Genomic DNA, 18,232 nt, shown 5'->3' with positions numbered 1-18,232 from the left:
CCTGCCCACACTAGCACTAATCAAGCTCTACTGAGCTTGATTCAATATCAGCATAAAATCACCATAAACCAGAGTAGATTTTAGAACACTAACATGGGCTGAACAGTACCCGTTGAAATGCTAATTTGCATTTACTGACATCCTTCCTCTCCTTTCAGTTAATGGCAGGACAGACCATTTAGTCAGTGGTCTAAAGCTTTAGCTCACAAGACAGCAATTTATGCACCCTGGCAGGTGAGAATGACCCATTCAGCCTAAGCAAGAAGGAGAAAAGCCTCCTGACAGCATTTCTCTGCCCAGTTCTTGTCTGAGACCACTCCAAGTATCATTCAGCCATGGCAGGTCTAACCTGAACTGACCGTGTCCCAGACTCCTGGGAGTCAGATCCCCTGACTTTGAATAATCACTTTCCTCCCTTCTCCCCCAGCAGGACTTAGGCACAAAGCAGTACATCATCCAAACACTATTTAAGTTCCCAGTGGCTGTGCATGCTTTGCTCAGGGGACTGATTTTTTTTTTCCTCTGGTGCTAATTCCATCTCTTAGGTTCATTTTCTGTCTGTGCCCTGGGCAGGAACTGCCATAGCAGAAGGATGCCCAAGGAAAATGCATCAGGACAAGTCAGGCACAAGCATGCCTCTGGAGGCAGAGAATTTAAATAAAGAATGAACCTGGAAAAGCTACCAGCTTCCCTGCAGCCAGCACTGTTAAGAAAAATTCACCACAGGGGACTATCACAGGAGCAAAACACCTTCTGGCCCCACATTCAGAAGGGAGAAAGCAAGCACAAAACTGACCAGTGTGCCACCCCAGGCACTGGCAGAGGCTGGTGTCAAAAAGTCAGAAACAACCCAAAAGGCCACATCTGCCCCATCACAACTGATCATCTGTGTTCTGTTGAAACAAGCTGGCAGGGAATGCCCATGCTGCCTCTTCTTCAGGGAATTCAAATTCCATATATGCAGGCAAAAACAAATAGCAACATTCTGCCTTCTCTATCATGTACATCATCCTTCAAAGACACAAAATTTGTGCAAGGTGGTGTACATACAGCTGGGTAGGGAGAAAGCCTCCCCTGTTCCAAATGGTCATCATTAAACACAGTTTTCTACTTCTCTCTTAAAACCATAAAACTCCACAGGTACTTTTTTCCAAAAAGAAAAAAAAATGCTTTCAGCTCAAGACAGAAAAGATTAAAAGGACAGACCCCAACTAATTGCCAGCTCGTCTTCACCTTGCTACCATTTCCTCCCATCTCCTGATCAGTGAGATCTGCAGATGAGAGCAGAGCAGAGCTGAACCCAGGGAGGACACATGCTTTAGGAGAGCTGCAAATTCAGCACACCAACAACCACACTCAGCCTAAGGAACCTGGTGTGTAACTAAGGGCTCCAAACCTAGCTGTGGCAGGCCCAGAAAAACCTTCACTCTCACTCATACCAAAGCCTGTCCAAGCCACTGCCACTGTGCAAAGGCCACAGCAAAGGAAAGAGGAGGAAGGGACCTGCAGTACCATGTAATAGCATCAGAGCCCACAAGTTACAGTGGGGGCATAGAGAGGGAACAGAGGAAAAGCAGGAAAAATCAGACTGTGGCCCCAAATCATCCCTGGCTCCATGGCATGTAGGTTTTTTTCTAATTATATACTTATATACTATTTCTGTAGTTATCAGGTCACATATCCTTACACACACACAAATGTAGGCATAGCAACCCCTACATTTCAAAACCAAATTTTTTTAACAATATAGTGATTAAAATGGGACTTTAAAAGATGTAAAAAAGCCCAGGAAGATCCACTCTGTCCCCTCCCATTCTACTTTGAGGTGTTCCCATGCAGCTGATTTTGACAAACACAGGTAACAGCAGGCTTAGTTTTGTTAAACCTGTTAGGTACCAAGGGCAATAAATGTTACAGCCAACTCTCTCAGGGAAGAATGTGCAGCATTAGACAACGTGTTTCCCCATGAGGTGTGAAAGAGAACACTTTCACACATGTATTGACTCACTCCTGTGTTCTGACAGGTTTGATGGATCAGCTCTGGCCTCTCACCCCTGTCTCCTCCAGGATGAACACATGAGCAGAACTCTGGCTCATTCCAGCCTGTCTAAGAACAGCATCCACTAGTCAGGGACTTTCATGACTGTTAAACTTTGTCTTTGGGAAAGAAAATGAGAACCTCCTCTTCTACAGAGGACACAGCATTCTCAAATGATTCAATATTTTATCATCTAACATTTGATCTCATTCTGCAGCCTACTTCCCCCTTCTGTGAGTCGTTTCTCCATCTCCCCAAACCAGTTTATTGCCTGTTTCCAGGAGCACTACAGGAAGCACAAATAAATATTTTTTTTTAAAGCCATAGAAAGCTGAGAGCCATAAGAACAAAACCTCAGTGCAACTGAGAAAGGCAGGCTTTGTTCCTTGCAGTATGTGAGGTGGAACAAGTAATGCAGATAATCTGAAATTAATTAAAGGGAAAGGCAGGTACATTGAACCTGTCCACAAAGAAATGCTGTATAAGCAAACTGAGAATGCTACACTACCAGCAGTGGTGCCTTTTGATTAAAGGAATGGAGTTTCCAGGCAGGACAGCAAAAACCAACATGAACACTTAATTAAGAAAATTAAGGACTCCTCAATGCTGATGCTGTAGCTGTGGTTTAGGTGCCTTGAAAAAGAAACCATTTCTGCTTTGGATCAACAGACCATGCAATGTGTAACCTAGCACTGGAGGAATAACTTTGGAATCTTTGGACCAATTTGAACTGAACTCAACAGGGAAAAAAGGTCACAGAGGTGCAGAATTCCTCTAAGTTGAGCAGAGTGAAGAAGCAGGCCCCAAAATAATATCTGGCCTGAACCATAAGGCACCCAGTGTACACTTTCATAGCTGGCAGGGCTCCAGCTGACGGATGCATCAATCACAATGAGCTCTGCAGCACATCTGTAATGTTCAGCCAAGTACACCTTGTGCCACTCTTCACCCCTCCAAACAGGCAGCAGAATGAGGGAGGGTGACAGAGATGATAGCAAACACTGAGAGAGAGAAGAGTCCTGGGAGGGCACACAGTTAAGTGATTGCAAACTTCTGTTGCTTAACAAAAATGACCAGGCATTTTGCTCATTTCCTGGTCCGTCAGAGAGCAGACAGCTCTTACAGACCAGATAAAGTGTTCAGCATGGCTACTTGGTAGAGCCTTAAAATCACTCAGCAGAAATCATAAGCTAGTGGGCTGTCCTGGCCAGATCTTGTTCTGCTCTATTCCATATCCACACTTTTCTGAAAGCCCTTCAGGTAAAGGCTCAGCTGCCCCTAAAGTCTGACCACAGACAGCTGAACAATCTCTATTATACCTCTGTGACACCTGGTATGGACACTGTGACTGGATGGGACTTTATCCTGGTGTTGCTCCAATAGTTGCCAAAGTACACCTGAACAAAGATTCTTTCTTCTGAAACACCAGCTGTCTCAAGTAGCATGGCTATCCCACGGGTTTGCAATCTCACTGTCTCACAGGCAAACCTCTTTTCAGGCCAGGTACAAATGTGTTTTTCAGAGCCCAGTAGGCAGGTATGCGTGTCTGCCTCTCCAACCACACGCTGTGAGCACGAGCTGACAGTGCTTCTTCACATGCAGGCTCACCAGTCTTGTGTCTTGCACTGGGGCTTTTGGCCAGAGAGAAGCAAACCCCTGTCCCACTGCAAACACAAGGTTTATGCAGGCTCAGAGAGCTGGTGTATCTGTCCACAGGTGCCAGGCCCCAGCCCCCCATCTGCAGTCCCATCTACGCTGCCACTGCAGAGTCAAGAACTAACAACATTTCTGCTGGTTGGGAATAAAACTAGGAAAACACTGTGGGTGACAGAACAAGGACATTATCCATCACATACTGGTCTAGCCCTTCACCTGGCAGAAGACTGCCATGAGGAAACCCAACCAGGCCCACCAAGAGGGCAGAAGGAAAATTTATTTGCCCTGTCTCACTCAGGAGTACTTCACCTGCACCTGGTGTTGGGCAAAGACTTTCCCCTTTGGCTGTGAAGTGGAACATGGAGGAGAAGGCCACCTTAATGACCACACAAGCTTACAAGACCCTTGAACTTTACATGCTTCTACATTATCCCATGTAAGATTGCAAAAACAGGCACACAAACCTACACGTGCTATCATCCAAACAATCCACATACCTCAGAGTCAGCTCCCACTCCCCTGATCAGACAGATTCCTCTCCTGTCTGCATTTCCAATGAAAGCCCAAATTCATGGCTCCCATGGCCTCATCACACTAATTCTCATCCAGCGCAAAAGGAGCTGCAATTTGAGATGGCTTGATCTGTCAAGCCAAGCAGGTAAAGGGATAGGAACAGCAGACAATGACGATCTTAAAACCCTTTGAGACAGAATTTTGCAATGCTTTAACATTAACATCTGTTAATGATTTTAGCTGACCATGTTCTACTTTTCTACTATTGAGAGTCCTGTTCTTTCCCCTCTTAACTCCTCACCTATTTTCCTTTCATGAATCTCTTAGAAAAATATATATCTACAGCATCTAAGCTGTAGCAATGAAGTAAGGTAAGTATTTTGTTATTAAGTAGCCCATCAATACTGGTCATAGCCCAGAGTATATCCCTCCTCTCTTGTATGCCTCAGTTTCCTCAAAAAAAAGGGAAAAAAAAGGTTATACTACTGACCTTCCTTTCGATGTCCTTTGGAATACACAGCAGAAGGAGGCAGCAAAAGACATTTTTATGTACAGTCATGACTGCCATCGTGCAAGCACAAAAATGGCAGGATTTGGTGGTAAAAGACAGGAAGACTGGAACAGAAAAATGTCTCCATATACACAGTCATCCACCCCACTGCCTTGTGCAGAAAGAATTTACCTCCCAGTTCTCTTGCCTATTAACAGAGGCAGTTAAGGCCACAGACCAGCAAAATCTGCCTGCACCTCATGGTATTGATCACAGCTGAGAGGGGTTTTTCAAACAGGCACCAACTGCAGGGAAAGGCTAACAACCAATTAAAGCTCCCACTCCATCTCCCCTGCACCCATGAGGTCCTAAAGTATTTTGGCAAGAGCGACATAATAATGTTTTACACATTCTTCTCTTCTACCCAACAGCTTTTGCAAATGTCCATCCATTTCAAGCCTCAGTGAGAGCCCTTCACATGCATTAACTCCTGCTTGTGGATAGAGAATCCAAGATATTTTAGGTGCAATGGCAAGACCACGAATCATAAACACAACCTGCATGCATAGCCTGTTCTCCTCCAGTGCCCAAGGATGCACATCTGAACTCAACCCATACATTTCTCTCTGCCCTGAAAGTCAGCAAGGAGCCGTGTGCCAAGACTTCTGCTCCATTAACCCCTCACTGGGGTCCTCTACCAAATCCCCAGGAGAGGCTCAACCCATTTCAGGAGCCTACCACCACCAGCACGACTGAAGATGTACCAGCAGCACCCACGTTACAGACTGATGCAATGTCAAAGCAGCTGCTTCCAGCATCCCAGTTCTACAGCCCATCACTGACCTAAGTGATTTGCAGCTGCTCAGTCCTAGGTTTTTTTTTAATCCCAAACATATATTTTAGTCCCAAAGGGATTGGTATGGTTGCATGCTAGTGCAACCATGTTTCTCAGGAAATGTTTCTTTGTCCACAACGCAGTGGTTGGTAAGAATTCCAATTCTTTCTATTCCTCCATATCCACAAGAAAAGAAAGGATGAACACAAACCCTAAGATTTGTGCAACACCCTTCAGCTTGGTCAAAAAGTTAGAGTGCCAAGTGGCAGGGACCTGTCAGGGCAAGTGCGTCCTCTGCGGATCGGGCACAGGGAGAGAAGTGAAGGAGCCCGGTTCTCCTGCCTTCCCCAGCGGAGAGGGAGCAGATGGGCAGCGAGGTGGCTCTGTCAGAAGCGCCCCGAGCGGGGGGACAACAACGGGCCAGGGTAGCGGAGGAGGTGGAAGGTGCAGGCAGGGGCGGCCGCCCTGCTTCCCGGCCGCACTGTTCAAACACAGCCTCGCCCACGGCAGCTGCAGGGCCACGCTGGAGGTTTCACAGGCACGACTCAGGCTGGAGGGGACGGAGCAGATGAGAGATCCCGGCACAGGGAAAACCACCTTCAGGGAAAAGCCTGGCAACGCAAAGGGAGCCAGCATCACTGCACGGGATGGCGGAACGCTGCACCACGGCCGAGTGCTGGCAGGACTCCTGTCGTCTCTGGCAGAGGGAACCCCAGGCAGCGGGAGCTTCCCAGAGTCTGTGACTCCGAGCGGGTTTCCATATCCACATTTCAGCACCGCTGCCCTCCCAGCACGCAGTCCGGGCTCCGGCAGTGCTCCCTCCCTTTCTCAGAGGCCCACGCTCCCTCTAGCGCCCGGCGCCGCTTCCCTCAGGCCGGCAGCCCGCGCCCTTCCCTCGGCCTGCGCCCCGGGACTCATCCGCAGCGCGCCGGGCTAATTAAAACCGATGCTATTTGGGGCACGCGGGCCCTGTGGTGCTCTGCAGAGCTGCCCGCTTAGCGATTGTGTCGCATGTTGGAATAAAAAGGGAAAAAAACACCGTGACAGCCTCAGTGTCAGGGCTGTGCCACTCGTTTCAGTGGGAGAGCAATCAGGTCTCCTTCAGCACCGAGAGGGAGGAACAAAAGTGAGATTTGATAACTCAGCATCCATCTTTTCTTACTTTTATTGCATGCTGTGACTCCACTGGTTATGAAGGCTGGAAATTGACCCTAAAGTTTCCATGGCAGATTATTTATCAAATATGTTTACACCCACACAGCCACGTTCTACAAACATGCAGCAAATTTTCTTCAGTTGCCTCAGTCTCATAATACCCCATAAAGGCAGGAAAGGAAACACTTCCATGCTCTCCTTTTTGCCTGGAGGAAATATTAACAACAATGGTGCAGCTCTCCCTGAACATGAGGACAAGTTAGGATTTTGGAAATTGTTTACTTTGGATTCCTACACGGAGTTTAAGCAAGCCAGGAAGCTTGTATGCAAAGGCGTGACTGCAGTAAAGTATATTCCAGCTAAGGGTTATGCCTGCTTAAAATTCCTGTTGGGCTCCACCAAATATGTCACCAGAGCATTGTCCAGCATGGCTTACAGTGTGGGTCAAACTCCCACAGAGTAACAAACTCTCCCAGCCAAACAAGAGACAGTGAAAGGCTGTGCACAAGAGAGAAAAAAACCCATCTGCCCACAGTCCTGTTGCTGTAATTCAGAAAACATGAAGGGCCCACAGGTCTCCTTGTTGTACTGTTCCATGTTTCCTCACTACTGTATTCATTTCTCAATCTTACTTTCCCACTGCTTTAGGATCCTGCAGGTTGTATTCTCCACTAGAGTACAGTAGCCTAGATCAATCCTACATCAATTTAAACTGAGTATCCAAACAAATACTTTGCTGCTTTGGGGAATTTCTGCAATTATAGCATTCAGTGCTTCACAAGGAACATGTCATTTAATTTACTGTCTCAACTGAGGCAGGTTGGATTCAACACCTTCAAACACAGATTCTCAATGGAAGATAAACTTGACCAGAGCCCAGCCAAACCCAAGCATTAACTCCACAAGTGACAGGTCCCCTGCAATGTCCTCAAAGCAGCCCCAGCCATGAGGCCTGGCTCTCAATTCTGGAATGAATCTGGAATTGTGTGCAAGTGCTGACTGATGTAAGCATGTACTGCTCTCTGTTCTACCCACAGTCATCCTGGGAGCTCAAGGAGCATGATACTACAGCATGACTTGAGTCAATTCTTGACTGTTTGCAAGACTGGTTTCCAGTATTCTTCAGTGCAAGTAACACCAAAGATCTTTGCCCTTAAGCTGTGCTTTTCCCATTAGACAACACTGGTCTCCTATGTTTTCTAAAATACCTACTACAAACACAGCTGTAAATTTGGAAACTCTCAGAAAGTTTCATCTTCCTCCAGCCTTGCCTTCAAGAAAATATTTGTTTCGTCTCACCTCCCTTTTGAGAAAAATCTCTCCTGCTTAACATAAATCATCTGCTCAAACCTCTTTTCAAAAGACTTCATCATCTAATTGGATGAATGTTTTCCATTATGAAAAAAATAATTAAAGAATCACATAGCTTTTTCTATTTGCATTTAATCCACTTTGAAAGCTTAGCCACAAGTCCTAGGGCATCATCTCTGATCATGGCAAAGTCTGAGTACTGAGGTCTGAAGAGAAACTGCTGATAGGCACCTCAGACAGGAGCAGTTCTGTTACTGAGCTTGGAGCTACAAGAACATCAACAGTTTGCTGTGCCAGGCAGGGAAACGGCCCAGGGAACCTGCCAGTTTCCTGGGATCCACAAACAGTACCCAGGTCCAAACATCAAATTGACTTTGCAATGAAACCAGTCTGGAGAGAAACAACACAAAAAATATTTTCCAGATGCCTTCTCCCTGGTCTACTAACTCAACACAACCACAAAACTAGTTGCCACGCTGATTTCATTTTTACTTCCAATCTTCTATTTAAACATTATTTAAAAATGGATTGGCAAAGTACTGGAGAAGGACTTTAGTAGCAAGCTACATTAATAAAGGTAGAGGAAAAGTGGAAAAGCATAAAGACATTTTGCCAGAGTTGGCCTACCTTCAATGGCAACAAGACCATAGCATACTCAAAAGCTATTTGAGAACAAAACAGTCTAGAATAGAAATTAAAATATCTGCCAAAGGCAGTGCAATTAATGTGGTTGCTCTCTCACCATTTTTGCATTCTAGGAGTAAACATTTTAGACTGAAATCCAGCTGGACTTTTGGAGCAGTTACCCATGGCTGACAACTAAATGCAGCTTTGCCTGCCTAAAGATTTCCCTTCCTCCCTTCCAAGCATAGCAGTCTATTTGGAATTGCAAATACTGCCCATCACACACCGCATTGCAAGGCATCTTAATGAAAAACTACCTGGCACAGAGTGATCCCATTGGCCTCCCCAGCTTGTAATGCTCCATGGGAGTGAATAATGTCTCAGCATCCGACCACCAGTACATTAGCAGATCACACCAGAACCCTGCCAAAAGTATTCAGAGGAATCATTCCCGGAAGAGACAGGCTTCACTGGGAGAACTTGGACAACCTGCTTGTCACTGCCAGCCCCCAAAGCTTGAGAGGGCAAAGAAAAAAGATCAGTGGTAGAAGGAGGTAAAGAAAACCCATCCAGGACAGAGTGGTTCCCATCAGATCATCATCTTTACATGAGTCTTGAAAATCCCCAAAGAATTTTTGGTACCTCCGAGAAGAAACTTTTCCTAATGTCCAGTATGACATATGTTGAGGCTGTTAACACATATTAATTCCTATTCAACCAAAAAGATAAGCTGCATCTTCTAACTCTACTTCCAATGTCTATAAGCTACTGCAGCATTATTAGCCTCCTCTTTATTATCTTGTCCCAAAGGCATCTCATATTCCAAGTCTTGGGGTGAATCTTGAAACCACATTAACTCTAGAAATGACACAGGCTAACTGGACAAAACAGTGCAGCATAGCTGCCAAGACAAAACCAGACCCCAGTCCAGTGTCTGACCAGCTCTCATCCTGCCCTCCCCAGTTTTCAGGCCTGGATCATGCTGTAAGCATCAATGCAATTGCATGGTTTGCACAAGCAGCGGCTGCATCATTGAAGCACACCGGACTTCCACTGGTTTATCTTCTGCACCGTGGTACTACAATGAGATAAAAAAATTGCATTCCTGACATTTTTCATGTAGTATGAAAAATCCAACCCCTAGGATCATAGAGGAACTTGGCCTGGCTGCAGCAACCTGTAATATACACATGCCTTAGACAAATGCCCTCTCCTGCTCCTTCTAGGGCATCGTAGTGCATTTCTCATCTTTATTCTGGAAGTTTGGGAGAATTTATGCCAGAATCTGGGAGATGTCCCTGCCCATGACAATGGGGAGTGAGACTAGATCATCTTTAAGATTCCTTCCAACACTTAATATTCAATGATTCTTTGGAGTTTGCCTCTGGTTACTGAAAAAGGCAAAGGCATATATACATGGGATAGCTAAAGCATGCAGTGATCATAGCTGCAGCATCTCCATAGATAGTGGATTAAAAATGTCTTCCAGAAAAAGCTAGAAATGTGCATATTTTCTTCTCATATGGAAAAAAAAAAAACAATGCCAGTCACAATGCCACAGAATTTGTGGTAATTCCATCACGGAAAAAGCATGGACAAAATTAAGTACTTTCTATAAACAGCTACTTTCATCAGAGGCACAACTCTGAAACCTAACAAAAACAGTTCCCATTTCCTATTCCACCAGTGATCATACCAGGAGAGCAATCCTAATAAGTGTGTTTTATTCCCTGTAGCTTCTTGGAATCTCTTAGAAAACCTACTATCAAGAAATGAGATTGTGAGATTTAAAACTGTAAGAGCATTAAAGGTGCTGCTACCTTTTTTTGTACCTCCTTATCCTAGAAATCAGGGAGAAAGGAAGGAGGAAAAGATCATATGAGGAATCAGATCATCTTCACAAGAAGGTTGGAGAGAGCATCTGATGAGCAGAACAAGGAAAAATTTCATGCACTAACATAAACATCTAGAGAGGGAAAACAAGTGTAGAACTGAAAACTGCTCACTGAATTTGTACACAGCATATGTGTTCAGAGATGAATGCTTTTGGAAAAAGAATGGTTTGCAGATCTTTTGGGAATAACAGTATTTTTCACTAAAAATTCTCCTTTCTTTAGAAAAGCCTTGGCAAGAAAACATTTTATCTGATCTCTCCAAGGTCCCTCAAGAGCTTCATGACCTTGCTCAATAAATGCTTCTATTAGGGCAGATTGATACTTGAAGCCCAAATAGAAGTCTGCTTTTTCCAATATCAGACCCACTGAATTAAACCAAGTGCCCTCCATAAGAACACAGAGAACACAAACCTCACTTCTACACAGACTAGCATTTTTGTATTTTCCTAACGATTTTTACTTCAAGATCCTCAGGTATTGTACAAAGCAGAAATGAATTCTGCTCCACACCACCACTTTGTGGTAGCTAAGTAGTACTATCCTCGTTTAACATGGAAGAGGAAATCCAGAGAGGTTAATTGTCTTTCCTAAGGTCACAGAAAAAGCCTCTGGGCAGGACAAAGCAGAGAACCCAAATTCCCTGATCTCACCAGCTTTTTGCCTCTATCATAATCCTGACCTCACTAGCTGCAAATACAGGAAACAAAAGTTTGTTGCCTGGAAGGGATTATGTTTTAGTAAGTTAAATTGTGATTTCAGGGACGTGTGAGAAAAGGGGGATAGGAGATTCACAGACACTTGCTTTTAAAATAACAATAATTAAGGAGCAGAGGGTTTTAGCATTCTAGGTAACAAAACGTCCAGCAGCTGCAAAGACCTCACTTTTGTGGAGTGTCTGCAGATCTCCGCAAATCCATCCAGTTTTTAGGAACACCCCACCACTAATGCACAAAACTTGATTGATCATGTTTTAATAACACATAAGTGACAAAAGCTGAGCTTTTGAAGTCTGTTCAAGTTACAGAATTGGTAAAAGCAAGCTGTTTGCCTCTTTACTGCTTTGGGAGCCTGAATACAATAACATACACATCCTACCTACTCTACTAGGTCAACTGAAATAATCATGACATGAGTTAATATCTATTGTCCATTTCCAACACACCTTCCTGCTGCTTTACATCTCCTGTGACCTAAGAAGATTTATGCTTTGTGATGTGGGGCTGGGCACCAATGTGGCTGGCAAAAGAAGCCACACTGTTTGCCTGAGTGACCTTGGGCAAATTGCTTCATGTTCCTGTGCCATGGACACACCAACAATAGAATTAGGTAAAAACTGAGCTGCAGCAGAAAACCAGGCATTGGATTCAGCCTTATCTGTTAATTAATGAAAGAACCCAGGTTCCCTCTACACAGTTAAAAAAAAAATCAAATTAATTACTAAATGCAGTGTGTTTTCTGCAAAAGACAGGAGAGAAAAAGTCTCAGAATGCTAGACCTCATATTAGGAAAATCACAAAAAAATAACATTAAAATTTATTATCACGCTTGCTTCTCCTTCCTACAAACACCACCCTGGCAATAAACACCAATCTTTTGCTTTAGCTTGTGCTTTTGAGTTGGAAGCTTTCAATGCATGGTATCCTGAGGTGCAAAATCCTAATGGCATGCCATGAACAATCAGGATATTTTCTTTCTTTACCCTTCTCAGTCACTTAAAGAAGAAGGAATCTAGTTATTTAAATAGCATGTTTCTGCGAAAGAAACCGAGGAGAGTGAATTTTGTGAAAATCACTTTCTGAGCTATGCTTTAGAAAAAAATAACCTTTCTTTCCCCTGCAAATACCTACAGAATGAGTTTTCATTGCTACTTTAAGCAGAAATACTCAAAATTATTGGAAATCCGTGCTGGGAAGGCATGGGGGAGGCATTTAAGCTTCTTTTACCCAACACCACTTGATTCAGCGTCATAATGAAACAAAAGAGAGGGCATATAGGTTGTTTTCTTCAGTACATGGCATGTTATGTTAAAAATAAATAGTCCTAGAGACAAGTGAAGTGCTGAAATATACCATACAGTTGTTTTCTCTTCAATGTTTGCTTTCATCTTTAATGAGAGTGAAATTCATGTCTGGCAAACACAACTGCCTTTAAAAATTGGTTAAATCAAAGTAACATCTACATTGCTGTCAGAATTATTGCCTAAGTAGCAATAAATAGACAAAAAAAATAAAGTAAAAAAATAGTTGAATTGCACATTAGAACCTATAGCTGATGCACAGATAGAGAGAGACACAGATAGAGAAGTAGGTAGACACTTTGCTTTTTCATGGCTAGTAAGTTCCATGAAGAATGTATTTGAAAATGCAACCAATCTGCTTTATGCTGTTAATTGCTTTATATTCATTTCCAATAGTGGCAAAACAATAAAAGAGGCATTTTCAAGGCAGTGACAAGCTATAATAATCAGAATAATGGGAATATTGTCATCAGACATAAAGGTTTCCCAGAGTCCTTTAAATTACATCTGTTCCCAGACTACATGAGAGTAGGAATGGTATTTCTGATACCAAGTCAAAAGAAACTTCAAGTTTTGTCCACAGCCACCTGCCGGGCGTTGCAGAGTGGGTGTGAGGGAGGGTCCTGCACTATCATGGCACAACGCGCGGGCTTTTGGGACGTGCCCTCTACACACAGTCCCACAGGCTTCCAGGGACACCTCAGAGACTCGATATTATTGACTTCGGGAAATAGGCGTGAGATCCCACGGATTTTTTTACAAACTTTCCACTCTGCTTGCACTACATGCCTCCCCTCAAAGCTCCTTGACGTGCTGTGGGGCTTTCCACCCCTTAGTGAATTAATAGGATCTCTCTTGCCTCCAGCACTCACAGCGGGGCCCCGGAGGGCTTTTCCACCAGCCCTGCGCATCACGCATCCCAGGCAGGGAGGCAGCAAAGCGTGCCACGGTGTTAATTACATACGGAGAGACTGGGAGTGGGGGTCCCCAGGGCAGCGGCGCACGGGACACGCTGGAGCGCAGAGCAGAGCGCTGGGGCCAGCCCGGCCCTCCGGGGCGCTGCCCAGGGATCGCGGCTCTGCCTCCGGGGGCGGGGGCAGAACCGTGCTCCCACTCGCCTTCACCTTTCCCCAGGAAAACTTTTCTCCTGCGGCCATCGCTCCGTGCCCCACTCCCTCTGGCCGTAAGGGCACGGTGCCCGCCCAGCGCCCCTCTCCTCCCCGCAGCCCCGTCCCGCCGCTGTCCCGGCTCCCTCCCCGCCAAGCGCCGCCGGACCGGAGTGGGTCGGCTCGGGTCGGCTCGGGTGTGCGGGGCGGTACTCACGCTGCTGTTGTGTCCGGACCAGTGCACCATGGCTTGGTTGTGCGCCGCATCCCCGGTGAGCGCGAAGGTGGTGCTGCTCAGCCTCGGCTCCTCGGCCCCTCGCGGCCGCGCCGCTCTCCCATCCTCCGGGGGCCCGCGGGGCTGAGCGCGGCCGCCGCGCTGCCCCTCGGCCGCGGGCACCCCCCGGACGCCGCCGGCCGGCAGCGCCCGGCGCCCCTCGGTGCTCCGGCGGGTCCGCGGCGCCGCCGGGCCCCGGCTCCCGGGCGCGCCGCCTCCCGCCCCCGCCGCGCGGAGCGCCGCTCCCCGCGGCCCCGCTTGGCCCCCCGGCTCCGCGCCCGGCACCGGCTCCGCGGCGGCCGCCGCCCCGACCGAGCCCCGCGCTCGGCCGCCCGGCCAGCTCCGTAATCCTCGCGGCGGCGGCGGCGGCGGCTGTCGCTGCTCCTGCCTAAGGCGAGACGAGGAGGACGGCCAGGAGGGCGATGGAGATGAGCAGGATCTGCAAGTTATTTCGGCGCCGGTGCAACACCAAGAGAGAAGTAAGAACCATGTCCAGGCGAGAAAAATGGTGTGGCAGGTCGGAAAGCAGTTGGTCCCCTTCTCCATGCCTTTGCGGAGCGAGTCGGGGGGCTTGCAGAGGGAGGGGGGATGAGGCGCTGCGTTTAGGGCTTTTTTTTTTTTTTAGGAAGAAAGGGGCCGGATTCTAATTATAATATTTATTATTTGCAAAAGGCGCCTCTTTCTCTGGCTCTTCTTCTTTCTCTTCTTCGCTTTTCTCTTGACTCTTTCTCAGCCTCTGAGACGATGACCAGGAAAAAAAAAAAAAAAAAAAAAGGAAAGAAGGGGGGGAAAAGGAAAAAAAACTCTCCCCGGTAGTTGGATTCTGTTCCTTACTGTTGCTGGATATTTTTTTTTTTTTCAAAAGTGCTTTTCAGTGAAACTGTTCACGTTCAAGGATTTGATCAAGTGAGAGGGTACCACCACACGGGGGGAGGAGCCCCGAGCCTTGCCAAGCCGCCGCCGCCGCTGAAATACACCGCCGAGTCACCCGCCGCGCCGCGCCGCGCCGCCGGGGGCCGGGAGCGGGGCCGGGGGCGGGAGCGGGACACCGCGCTGCACCGAATCAGCTGGAGCATCACCCAGCCTTCTCTCCTGATTTGGTATGTGTGCTCCTGGCCGAGAGAAAGCAGCCGTCATTCCCCGCTTCTCCTGATGTATATGTACATAGACTCGTGTTTACAGCGCTGTGGGTGCTCCTCGCCCTGTGTGTGTGCGTGTACATGTACGCACAAAGGCTGGATGCCAGCCACGGGTACGGGGCACGAGGGAACGCAGCTGGGATGAGCGGCTCTTGGGTGCCTCCCGTGTGTAAGAGCGCACCCACGGACCCGGCCATCCAGCAGCATCCCTCCAGAGCCGGCTCCGTGCGTGTGGATGTGCCCGTCCCAAGCGCAGCCTCCCGGCCGCGGGAACTCGCGCGTGTGCGTGGGATTTCCAGCAACCTTGCCACTGTCCAGCAAGGGAGACTGGCAGGATTTGTGTAGGGCCAATAACGAAGAAAGGGCAGTGTCTGCAGGCAGCTCCCTGCAGCAGCATCTCGGGACTGTGTCGGGAGAAGGAGCGAGGGGGATGTATTTCTTTAGGTCACGGCAGCCCAGCGCTCCCGCTCCCGTCGCACGGATGCATTCCCCCTGGCCAGGACACCTGTTTTCTGCTGGCAAAGCTCAAGAAGCCTTTGCAGCTTCAGCCCCAGGACAAGGTGTGAGTAATGGCAGGCTGTGAATGGGAGAGGGAGGCTGCTGCCGCCTCTCGCGGCTGCGGGGCGTCCCTGTGGGTCACCCTTGTCATCGCCATCTGTGCCAGTGCCACGTCCCTCCGGACCGATTCATTGCAGCAACACGTAGGCACTTTCTCTTCGGATCAAACCCACGGTCGACCTTCTCCCGTTCTCCTCCTCCCTTTGAAAAGTGTCGATAATTAGAGATTTTTCAATCGTCCCACCCTCCTACTTCCCGCATCAGCCATTCTTTGCCGTCCAAAGACGGATCCGCCAACTACGCGGCTCTCCCCGCGGTGTCCCCCCTCCCCATCGCCAGGCCCGGTGCGGGGGCGGCTCAACACTTTCTCCCGCCTATCGCGGGTCTCCCAGCCCGGCAGGGAGCGGGGGACAGAGGCAGGACCGGAGCTGACACTGCCCGCACTGGGGAGCGGGGAGGTTTCTGGCCAGCTGCTGCCCGGCGCCTGGTCAGCGCCTGCTGCAGAGCGCCTGGCTCGGGCTGGGGGGTCCGTGCAGCCCGGCTGCCGCAGGGGAGCGAGGAGGGAGCCGGAGGAGGGAAGAGGGGCTACACACAGCGCTGCCTGTTGCAAACGGGGGAAGCGGTCGCTAAAGGGCTGTCCTGCAGGAGTGGGAAGAGGGGCCGGGTGGCAGCCGGTGCGCACAGAACAGCGCTGACAGCCTCGGGAAGGCGGCGGGGGCCGTACCCACAAACGCGACCCCTTATTAGCCTCAATTCCCAACGCAGAGAGGGAAAGTGGGAGGTGGGGGTAGGGGAAGCGAATCACCCACTCCCAACGCAACGGATGGTATTCCTGGCTTGGAATCGGCTCCTTTTGTACTGTGCTGCCAAAATGTTTAGATGACGTTTTATTTGTGTGGGAGCAGTGACGTGGGCTTGAGCCAGAGCTGCTCCACAGAACCTCAGGCAAGGGGATTTCACAAATTGCACACACGCGTGGCAGGGACCACCCTGCATGCACAGGGACACACCAGCCTTGAGACTGCACACTGCTGTTGCTTGTAAGCAACCAGCAGGGTATGGGGAACAGGAAGGACCCCACTGCCCCCCAAACTAGACTACTGCAGGAACAGAGTCCCCAGGTTTGTGGCATTAGCAGAACACATGCCACCCCATGTCTTGCCATTGCTGTGCACTGTGAGGAGAGGCACTGCCCACCTAATGTCATCCTCTAGAAGTGAGGTGGCAGCTGTGACAGGCAGAACTTGTTCTTAAATTATAATCAAAGTTTCTGCAGTCCCTCTGGACCCAGCAGCAGCTCACTGCTGCTCCTGAAGGTCTCTGCACATCAAGAATCCCAGGCACCACATCGTAAAAGCTACTGTGGTGCTAGCAATTGCCACTACTTAGCCAGTCCCCTGCAGTGCAGTCCACCCAGTCCCTTTTATCTCTCAGCCTTGCTGGACACTGCTTAGGATCTAGTCCTTGTCCAGATCCTGATCAGTCACTCCTTTGTGCAGCAGCATCCTTGGCCAAAGCTCACCCAGACCAAGATAGGACTTGTGGACTCATCTCATTTCACAAATCCTGCCAGCACAAAGCATTTCTTTGTGTCCATCATATCACTCTTTGTCACCACAAGAGCCCAGCTGTGCTGGACATGGCACAGAATGTGATGGTGAACACTTGCATGCAGCCTAACACTTTATTTAGGACAGTACTCTCACCATTCCAATAGCAGGTGTTTCTACCCTGCAGACTGAAGAACTATTCCTTGCAATCACCTCTGTGAGCGTCATCCTCACCTGCCACACTCGGGGATAGTCCCAGACATTCAGTGCTGCCTATGTCAGTGAGATCACCCCAAGCCCTAATTTCTCAGACAGACACCCACAACAAGCTCTGGTCTTTCTGAAGCAAATTCTAAAATTTGCCTTCATCAGTGCTGGCTTATTGCTGTTAGATAACAGGATGCACAGCTGGGGAAGTCCCACTGATGATGTGGGACTCCGTACTAGAATCTCCCCGCTCTGCTTCAGCAGTGCCAGAGAGCAGCAGCCGTGCTCTCTAGTATCGTTCCTTCTCTAGAAAACAAAGGTAATGTGAGCAACACCCCCATCTCCTGCACGATTCGCGAACTGCGTGCCCATGGCCAGCACACAGAAAAAGGGGCTTTTCCAGTTTGTACCATCCCTGTTGCAGGAATAACAGATTTGCTTCAAAACCTGGCCTCTTGCATGACAGGGTGACAGTGAGGATGTCATCTGACAACCCCAGATCTGCACAGTCTATATCCAAGAATAGAAATGGAATAGTTCAACGCAGTATCCATTACAGGCTGTTTTAATCCCTGATCTAATCCATTATGATCTGCTTTAATCCCCACCCAGCTGCAAACATCCATTCAAAGAAGCAGGGGTTGGTGTTATATTCTGTCGGACCATGTTGAGTTTTAATTGATGTAGAGAAAACCATATGCCCTAACACCAGGCAATGCAGAGGATTTCAAAGTAAGTAAGTAAATGTTCCGGAAGGCAAATTATGGCACAAATACAAAGTAGCAGAACATTCCTATAACCGAGGGGGAGCTGAGTTCAGTTAAGGAGAGAAAAGCAATTGGGGGAGTTATGTTTGTTTGGAGG

At 48.1% G+C, this 18,232-nt stretch overlaps 1 protein-coding gene and 1 long non-coding RNA gene across 2 annotated transcripts in view; one reads left to right on the top strand and one right to left on the bottom strand.

The window, feature by feature from the left end:
• The window catches only part of SORCS3 (sortilin related VPS10 domain containing receptor 3), a 268,925-nt gene extending 254,263 nt beyond the window's left edge, over nt 1-14,662 (bottom strand). The window contains exon 1 of the mRNA XM_036385525.2: nt 13,858-14,662. Within this exon, the coding sequence (XP_036241418.1) occupies nt 13,858-14,460 (603 nt within the window). The 5' untranslated portion in view covers nt 14,461-14,662. The remainder of the gene's footprint in view (nt 1-13,857) is intronic.
• Nucleotides 14,663-14,680: 18 nt separating this feature from the next.
• Nucleotides 14,681-18,232, top strand: part of LOC118688597 (uncharacterized) — a 45,422-nt gene continuing 41,870 nt past the window's right edge. The window contains exon 1 of the long non-coding RNA XR_004980484.2: nt 14,681-15,014. This is a non-coding gene — a long non-coding RNA (uncharacterized LOC118688597). The remainder of the gene's footprint in view (nt 15,015-18,232) is intronic.

The sequence above is a fragment of the Molothrus ater genome, chromosome 8 (genome assembly GCF_012460135.2).
Source record: "Molothrus ater isolate BHLD 08-10-18 breed brown headed cowbird chromosome 8, BPBGC_Mater_1.1, whole genome shotgun sequence".
In the NCBI taxonomy this organism is placed as follows: Eukaryota; Metazoa; Chordata; class Aves; order Passeriformes; family Icteridae; genus Molothrus; species Molothrus ater.
The sequence above is the reverse complement of the archived record's forward strand: the minus strand, read 5'-3'. Positions and strand labels throughout refer to the sequence as shown.